The sequence below is a fragment of the Rhipicephalus microplus genome, chromosome 10 (assembly GCF_043290135.1).
Source record: "Rhipicephalus microplus isolate Deutch F79 chromosome 10, USDA_Rmic, whole genome shotgun sequence".
NCBI classification, from domain to species: domain Eukaryota; kingdom Metazoa; phylum Arthropoda; class Arachnida; order Ixodida; family Ixodidae; genus Rhipicephalus; species Rhipicephalus microplus.
In genome coordinates this window covers 27,659,153-27,668,537 of record NC_134709.1, presented here as the reverse complement: position 1 = coordinate 27,668,537, position 9,385 = coordinate 27,659,153, and the positions used below count along the sequence as shown (strand labels likewise).

Genomic DNA, 9,385 nt, shown 5'->3' with positions numbered 1-9,385 from the left:
AAAAGACGAAAGCGCGAAACAGACGCGACGGGAAAACATGCGAACATCCGAGAAGCTCCCGCGCCCTCTCCCACGTCCACGCGTTAGGCTCGCTAACCGAGTTCCCCGCTTTCATAGCGCCGGCGATCGCGGAGCGCGCGGGCCCGCAGACCACGTGATGTGATCCAGAGTTATTCAATCATATAAGTCGAGAAACCACCCGTTGGCTTCGTGAATCGAAATACAAACGCCACAACGTTCCTACACAAAGTGTTTGCTAGTTGTGGCGCCATCTGTTGTACATTAAACAAAGCATTTAACGGCAATTTTATTGTTTTTGTCAAGTGCATTTGGCTTGTTGAAGTGAGCACTGAGTTTACTTTTACCATTTGTACAGTTTACATTTCGCAGACACTAATACTTGGGTTACAGTGCCTTACGGCTTTGCTTGAAAGTACCTTGCCTAATTCTTGCTGCGTTGACTTGCACCATAAACACGAAAACTGCAGCGACAAGATTCGCTTTTGGCCGCACATCCCAGATGGCGCACTCGTTTGCAAGTCTAAGAAAAACTGCACAAGAGCACGTTGCTGTTTCGAAGCGGAGTTTCGAAACTAGCGCGATTGAGTGACGCCGACGTAACCTGACCAATCGCATTCTCTCAACTCGGGTTCTTTCCCTCGCCGGCCCCCTCTTCCCGAGGAGTCTCGAACTCTCTCGAAGCACGCGACGCTCGTTATATAACCGGGCGTCTTTCCCGCGCCAATTCACATTCGCATCGTTCGTTGGAGAGGAAGCGTTGCATAGCGTTGTCAAGACGAACAATGGCCCTGTTCCCGCTGCTCGGCAACCGTGGATCCTGGGGACCTTCGGACCTGGTGAGGCGCTTCTTGGACGACGACTTCGGTGGTTCGTTCCTTGACGGCGAGCTTTTCGACCCGCCGTTCTACCACCAGCGGTTCTACATCCAGCCGCGCCACCAGCAACAGGCGTCTGACAGTAGCGTCTGCCCCGCTCGCCAGCAAGGCACTTCGGTCGCCTGCACGCCGGACAAGTTCGCGATCAGCGTGGACACCCGCCACTTCACCCCGGAAGAAATCAACGTCAAAACTCAAGACAACTGCGTCATCATTCACGGCAAGCACGAGGAAAAGTCTGACGACCGCGGCTGCTACGTCAAGCGTGAGTTCACCCGCCGCTACGTTTTGCCGGAAGACGTTGACCCGCAGTCTGTGAAGTGTCACCTCAAGCCTAACGGTGTCCTGGCCCTCGAAGCTCCGCGCAAGAACGCCCCCAAGGAGCAGCCGAAGCCCATTCCGATCGCCATCAAGCACGAAGGTGCCAGCGGAGATGCGAAGAAAAAGTGAGGAGGCTGGCGTCGGGGGTTTGGCGCTGCGTACTTGAGATCATGACCAAGTCCATCTTGATCCAAGTGGAGCACGAAGGCTTCTAAAAGTGAGCTTCCGCAGTCCAGCCCACCCCTAGTCACCTCTTTGTGTACAAACTGTCCGTGAACTTCTGTGTTATATTTATTTTCCCACTCGTCCAGAGTGCTTGTGTTCATTTTGTTTCTCTTTGTGTGCTGGTCAATAAAACTGACAAGTGTTCATTTCTAGAAGCGCTTCGTTGTTTTCGTCGGCAGTCCGGACTGCAGCCGTGGTTCGGCACAGCCAACGTTACTAGTAACGTTGGACACAGCCGATTATTCAACCCCATAGTCAAGGGCGCCGGCTCACGACGCTATGTGCATTACCCTGCCCGAACCGGCTTGTTTGCACTTCTAGTTACCTTAGGGCTTCCTGCCCGATATAATTTCATCCTATTTCCGTTAGCAACCACTTCATTCGCGCTGGGAAAGGAGCGGCGTCTTGAGCAGCTCTCCACTGTAGCGTCGGCTTAGCTTCGCAAATGAGTCTAGCACACTATCGCTGGCGATAGTCGCGTTTACTCGACGGTAAACAACCGGGTATAACTTTGTGCATGCTCTTGTTTGTTGAAACTGCCGACGGTTCGCATAACTGCTACACCCAGATTCCAGATTAAAACGAACCATCGAACTCGCTGGCATAATCCCCCCTTACACTGAGCTTACAGTGCCAAATTGGATCGGTCTGATTGTGCCTGTTCTCGTATTGCCATGGACGCGGTTCGCTTGCGTGAATGCTGCATCCGGCTGCCTATTCCCGACTGAAAGGAAGAAACGAACTCCCGCTACCCCCCTACATGAATATATCGGTGGCGAAATGTGCCAATTTCTCTGACAAAGGGTTGCGTCAGGCCTACTACGCAACCGATATTATTACCGCCGCGTCAGTTCTTGTTCATCTGCTAGTATGGCTCCCTTGGCGAATAACCGAGTGGTCTTATGAAATATATGCAGTGCTAGAACGAACTTGTGTTGTTACCTCCTACACCGCATTCATCCATCCTGTTATCCTTCCCCCTCATGTAAATTTTGTGCCTCCTCCACAGCAGACTTGAACCACATCATGTGGCGCTGCCCTAAGCACCCTCTTCCCCCATTCCTGAAACGCCTAATTTCTAGTGAGGAGCAGTGGGAGGCTGCCTTGCGCAGCTCGAGGCCCGCTATCCAGGAGGCCATCCTGGAGTGGGCTGAGAGGGTAGAGGAGGACTACTTCAAGTAGTTCATCCCCACCACACCCTTTCCTGTTGCCCCCTTCCCTTTAACAAGGGATAAATAAAGTTGTTCATTCATTCATTCATGTGTTGCTTCAAGTCGGTGCGGTTTTCTTTTTTCTTTAATGTATAAGGGCAACCCTAATCGTAGTACAATAAAGGCATCTACTGAAATGAGGTAAGTCATGAGGGGTGTAGCCAGAATTTTTGTATTCTGCGGTGGCAGATGGGGGGGGGGGTGTCAACCACTTCGTAACATTTGTGTGCGTGCTTGAACGTTGAATGTGTGCTAGTGTATTGCATGTACGTACTAGTACGTACTAGCGTATTGCATATGAGCATGTGTGATACAGAGAGTGCGAAGTGCCTTTGCTGGCGAGCGAGTAGTCAGTAGTAGCAATCAACATTTGTCGAAGCTCGAAATGTCCGTTTTACTGCTGTTTCGATAGCGACAAACGCACAACAAGCGTCACAAGCGTCGGGAAGGAGCGAGAACATTCGAGAGCCAGCCACAGCTAGCTATTCTTCGCTTTCTTTGGGGGGGGGGAGGGAGGGGGGGGATTGCAGAACGTTGCCGTACATGATGCCGCCGCGTTTCACGTTTACTACCGGCTTCCTCGAGACGGCGCGCGTGCCGCTCCTCTCCTCTCTTCACGTGATGAGAGCTGACCAATCGCGTTTTTTGAAATTGCTCTTTCTTCCTCTCACTTTTCGCGGATTCTCGAAACTTCTCGCGCTCCTCTCGAAGCAGACGACGCTCTCATAAAAAGGGGCGTCTGCACGCGTTGCCGGTTCAGATTTTCGTCGCTCATCGCACAGTGTGGTTACGAACGCGCAAAAAAATGGCACTGTTCCCCCTGCTCAACAACCGCGGTTCCTGGGGCCCCTCGGACTTGGCGAGGCGCTTCTTGGACGACGATTTCGGCGGCTCCTTCCTGGACGGCGAGCTTTTCGACCCGCCGTTCTACCACCAGCGCTTCTACATCCAGCCGCGACAGGCGTCCGAAGGTCGCGTCTGCCCCGCCCGCCAGCAAGGCACTTCGGTTGCCTGCACGCCCGACAAGTTCGCCATTAACGTCGACACTCGTCACTTCGCCCCCGAAGAGATCACCGTCAAGACGCAGGACAACTGCGTCGTCATCCACGGCAAGCACGAGGAGAAGTCTGACGACCGCGGCTGCTACGTGAAGCGAGAGTTCACCCGGCGCTACGTCTTGCCGGAGGATGTCGACCCGGAGTCCGTCAAGTGCCATCTCCAGCCCAACGGACTGCTGGCGCTCGAAGCTCCGCGCAAGAACGCCCCCAAGGAGCAGCCGAAGACCATCCCCATTGAAGTGAAGCACGAAGGAGGCAGCGGCGATGTCGCTAAGAAGTGAGCTTGCAAGGCCTGTAGCCTGCCCTAGTCACTTATCGTAGTGCACTAACTCTCGACGCCGTCAACTACTGCTTTTTTTTTTTTTCGTCATGAAGTGGTTCTCCACTGAACTTGTGTGCCTTCAACTGTTGTTTCCCTTCTTGTTCAGAGGGCTGTTGTACATGTTTTGTTGTTTTGCTTTCTGGTATGTATGCTTCGTGCGTTTAATAAACACGTGAAGCGTGCTACTTTTTTCAGCAACTCTGCTTCGTTCTTTCCGTTCGTCACCCTACTGTGTCGGGCAGCTTGGGCTGCGAGTTAGGTTCATCCTTTTGCACCCGCTTCCGGCAAACGTCTCATTTCATACTTGATATAGGTGTATTACCAACAGTGGTTGCTTAGAGGAAGGTGTTGCGCTGATTTTTTTTTTCGTGGTCGCGGCGGACATTTCTCGAGCAGGGTGGGGCAGGTAGGTGTCAATATGGAAACGCCCGTGTATACATCTGTGCGTGGCAAGTCAATCAAAAGTAATCAAAGCACATTGTTTAGTAATCTTGGTGCGTGTAACCCCAGGAGTAATTGGCAACGCTAACCGGCTGCCCAGTCAGTGCTGGCTGTTGTAACAATTTATTTTTCACGTACTGTCATAAATTTAGTTTGGCGGACGCAGCCTACCAGCCATTTCCAAAGCTGTTTCGGGCGTTCCACTAAGTCTGTCCATTGACCTAATGCTTCTGCGTACGTGGTGGCTTTGCAGGCGCTGCCAAACGCGCCGTGTGTTGCACCGGCGTTTTCTCGGCGCATTGCATAGGCGTCGCTATGAAAGACGCTAAGTATTGAACGTAACTATAGCGTAATAATGAGCAGCGATTCCTCTTCCTCCCCCCTCCTGAACCCCTTTCTCCGAAGTGTTTTATCGATTTCGCTTGTACATATGCAAGCAAAAACATTAACATTCATCAATGGTGGCTTTTTGAATTGTGGCAAAAAGAAGATTCTTGGCTGCGACACTGGTAACGAATTGCGCGTATTGCAGTAGTCGCTTTTAAGCTATTAAGTTCTGCGAGCAGTAATTGGCAACCGCAATTAATTAAAATGTCGAGTGAAGTGTAATTTTCTAGTTTCCAACTTTTTATTTCTCGCCCGCAAGTGCGGTCGTTTTGGGTAGATAAATGCGACGATTCTCTAGACGACGTGCTTGTGTTGAGGCTTTTATTGCGTCGAAATATTGCTGGGTGCATCGCATTCAAGTGTAGAGAACGCATTTTAATCGTGGAAGTGATGTTGACCGAGTGTAATCCGGTGCTCAACCCGGGCGCTGATTCCGCGTCGGTTTAATTACACTTTCTTTCGTGCGCTGCAGAACTGGGGCTGACCTTGACGCTCGTGAAACGGAATCTCCCTTTACGACTACAGCGGGAGAGAGGGAAATGTGGTGAGGAGGTAGCGTACTTGCGCGTCTCGCCATTGTCTGGACTGACTATATTTACCCCCCGTCGCCCAGCCTTCATTTGACTGTAAAGCGTTGTTTCTATGTGCCGTTCTTTGTGTACGCTGCTCGCTACATTGGATCGCCTCGTCAAAACATGTATGCTAGCTCTGCGTAATTAACGATGGAAATATTGATATTCACTCTATTTTTAGGTGGTACCAGAATCGATCGGTATGCTCCACGTAGAGTGCATTGTTAGCACTAAAAGGGACAGAAAAGAGGGAAATGATCTCTTGTATTAAAAAAAAAAAAGAATCTGTGAGGTCAGTCAGGTTTAACCTTATACCGTCCCCGAGTGGACCTAGCCAGGTGACGTCTAGTTAACTCGCGCCTATTGTGGACCTAATAAAGTTGTTTCATTCAGTCATTCCAATATACGAAGTTGATGCTTTGTCGGGTATTAGTGCAATTGTCAGGCATCCAGTTGCCTTTGCACCACCCCTTCCCACTCTACCACTGGATAAAAGATGTACGTTTCAAATGATTATGAATAGACTTCAAACATCGGAGTTGCCACTGTTGCCGATGAGACACCTGGTAAGCGAGAACAAACCACAACATATCCGCGCCGTGAATGATGATGAGTGGGGCGAAGCTTCGGAGGGTTTTATCAGTAAACCGTGAATCGCCTGTCCGTCCGTCCGTCCGTCTGTCTGTCCGTCCGTCCGTCCGTTTGTATGTCCGTCTGTCCGTCCGTCCGTCTGTCTGTCTGTCCGTCTGTCCGTCCGTCCGTTCGCACCTGCTGAGTGAGTCATCGAACTAGGCGATCACGTACCTAGAGATACTTTAGGAGCTTCACTCCTAAAACGTGCAATAAGAAAGCGCTGGCGGCAAAGCCAACTTGAAAAATTCCGCACCAGTCACTGTGACGTCAGAGGTTTTCGTGGATTTTTATAGGGCCTACAAACGTCATAATCGGTGAAAACGAACGGGGGCGTAAGCTATAAGAAATGGAGGGGGTATGTTCGAGGGTTCAACCTCCCTTCCACCCGAAAATTTTCAATTTTGCTTGCATATATTTACACGCGCACCTACAAACGCATGCACGAACATACATATTAAGGTTGAGCGCCCCCCCCCCCCTTCCCCCCCGAAAAAAATTTCTGGATACGCCCCTGAAAACGAGGTACATTTCCTTGTGAGGGGGCCATAGATATAAACGAAGTTTGGGGAAATTTTGCTGAGCTATAGTTTCATCAGAATACGAATAATACTTTGAAATCGGCAACGTCAGGGTACCGTGTCAATGAAGGCTTTCTGGGCGCCGCCATAAGCGTCTCTGGGCTCTTTTTCACATGCGTGACCCCCCCCCCCCCCAGAAATGCAGGGCCGAAGTAGTTACGTCAGCTTTTGTGCTCCCGTGCAACAGCCCAAGCAGAAGGGGATCCTCCTCTCCCTAAACAATGTCTATAGATGTTCTCTGGTGATGTTGCGTGCGGACATTCAGGCACAAATTAAAAAATATATATATAGTTGAACCTTGATTTTCTTCCTTATTATTAGAGCAGCGACGGTGAAGTTACTGACTTCATATTATTCAGAGTAAGAAACGATCAATCTGAACCAATTCCCCGCTTCATTTTGAAGTCTCTTTAACTTAGTCTACATGAGGCTCGCGTATCCTCGTAGAAGCAAGGTAATTTCCTTCTTGTCTTCACCGGCATACAAATTGAGATGCGGAGAGGAATATGAGTAATCAAAGCACCGGTTAACCGCAAATTGATTAAAAGTGAAACACATGTCGCATCTGTCGGCATAACTGGTTTGTAAGGGAAACCGTCGGAATATTAGTTCAGCCACGCTTATGCACATGCGGCTGAATCCGGAGAAAAAAAAAAAGAGACGAAACCGCAATGTATGCTGACGTTAAGTATTTGGGATACTTTACAGCCCGTACAAAGGACGGCAATGGCAAGAGAAAGACATTGGCGGTGCCGAATTTCATTTTCCTGACTGCGTACAAAAAGCTGAGGGAGATGGTGTGGATTGTGACATCGACTGAAAAAAGAAAACAGGACATGTATTCCACCTCTTAGTCGTAATAGGTGAACGAATATATAAGGAATCCTGTTAATTTTATGCCCTCCTCAGACGGTTTTTATGGGTCCAGACGTAGGAGCTGTGCTTTGAATTTGCAAGTGTCTGCTATTTCATCTCTCCAGACGTTATCTTGTTGGTACCGCGTCCTGCGCGGACATGTGTTCTTCGTATACCACCACCTGCTCTTCGACTACAGAGCCTTCTGTACGGGCTTTATGACGTTATCGTCTGGCGCGCCGGAGAGAGCAGACGGCATTCGAAGCTCTGCTTTGTAGCGCACCTAGCGGCGGTCATGCGCGGCGGATGCCAGCGGAGGGCATATGCACCGCCGTAGTGCGTGCTTTTGTTTTGAACTTCCTTTTGATGCTGTTGCATCACGTTTGACGAGCACGGCGCGGCGCTCGCCATCTTACTTTTCCCTTCCCTGTTTTGATGTTGTCGCGAGTCGGCGACGAAGCCGTGCATCGTGAACAAAAGAACAAGTGATACACGTAACGACGCCGGCGTATTGAAGTTGCGTGGATTCTCCTCACCCTGTTTCTCTCGCACACTCCTTTTAGCCCCTGCTTTTTTTGCCACTGCACGGCGTACCGTTCCTTTCGTTTGCTTGTTTTCGTATCGGCTGGATGCCGATTGTACCGTGTTTCTCTGCGTACAGCACACTCTCTCTCGCTCGTTTTGCGCGCGGCGGAGGAGAGGTGGCTGAGATGCTCGGAGAAGTCATCGTTGAACTGCTTCGGTGACGAACTCGATGTGAGAACTTCCGACGTTAGCATTGGCTGCTATATACAGTGCCTCTGATAGTATGACGCGCTCGTCATTCCTTCCTCCGTGGGCGCGTTCTGTGGCATCACCCCTTGGGCGTACTTCAACGATGCAGTCGCAGATATGCAACATATGATGATCTCGAACGTGACAACTCATGCGGCTGCGCAAGTTCGCAGATAGGCACATCCGCGGAAAAAAAATTAAAAGAAGAAATTCGTGCATGTTCAATCTTTTTCGAGATTCGTTCTAGTAAATAAATGAAGGAAAAACATTAAATTCAACTGCGAATGATACCATGACGTGGTCTCAACAACAGCACCGTAATATTTAACGATGTTTCGTAATTTAACCACTTGTCAAGTGAATATTAGTTAATTAATATAAAACGTATGCCTGACCGCAAACTACAAGGACAGAGAAGCGCCAGAAACGCATTTCCAGATGGGTCAAACAATCCTTGAAACAGGTTAGGAAAAAAAAAAAAAGTCTGTATCCAGTTGTATGGAACGATCCTCGACGTCCGATACGCTGTTGCGTGTTCTTTCTACGAACGTTTGCAGTGCAATTGCTCTTACATAAATAGATCACACCACCGGCTTGGCAGCGCCGGATTGAGAGAGCAACGCGTAATAACATTGTACCATTTTGTTTGTCAACAGTCACTGTAGCAACGGTGAGTAGAGGTGAATACGAGAGACTTGGCAACAGCCGCATATTCTTTTTTTCTGCAAGGTAAATTTTTTTCTGCAATGGGCGGGGTAAGGGGTTGTCACTGAGACGGGAGCTTGTTTTTTGCGGGAAACACAAGAGTACGCTTATACTAACACTAATTATATGTAAAAAAATCGGAATTTTCACACGCCAGAACTGCCCACTGTACAAGGACGTAGGTAGAAATTTAGAAATTTTTTTTTTTTGTGGGGAAGGGGCACTACCTCGATTTCGGGAGGGGGGGGGGTGGCGGCAACTTTTTGGAATGGCAATTTTTCGCTCTCTATTCCGTGTGCCATGGCGCGAAAAGAGAAAGGGGGGGGGGGCAAGGGCCCGTCGTGTCAACCCTTGGTGACGCTGCTGTTGCTGTACAATTAATTACACACTGCCGGCGAATTTATTCA

The 9,385-nt window shown here is 49.7% G+C and overlaps 2 protein-coding genes across 2 annotated transcripts; both read left to right on the top strand.

The window, feature by feature from the left end:
* The first annotated feature begins 705 nt into the window (after positions 1–705).
* Positions 706–1,597, top strand: LOC142774665 (alpha-crystallin A chain-like). The gene has a single exon (XM_075875300.1). The coding sequence runs from the start codon at positions 804–806 to the stop codon at positions 1,344–1,346; it is 543 nt and encodes a 180-aa protein (XP_075731415.1). The 5' UTR covers positions 706–803; the 3' UTR covers positions 1,347–1,597.
* Positions 1,598–3,300: 1,703 nt separating this feature from the next.
* LOC142774663 (alpha-crystallin A chain-like) lies at positions 3,301–4,231 on the top strand. The gene has a single exon (XM_075875299.1). It carries the CDS (start codon positions 3,459–3,461, stop codon positions 3,990–3,992), a length of 534 nt encoding a protein of 177 aa, XP_075731414.1. The 5' UTR covers positions 3,301–3,458; the 3' UTR covers positions 3,993–4,231.
* The last annotated feature ends 5,154 nt before the right edge of the window (positions 4,232–9,385 follow it).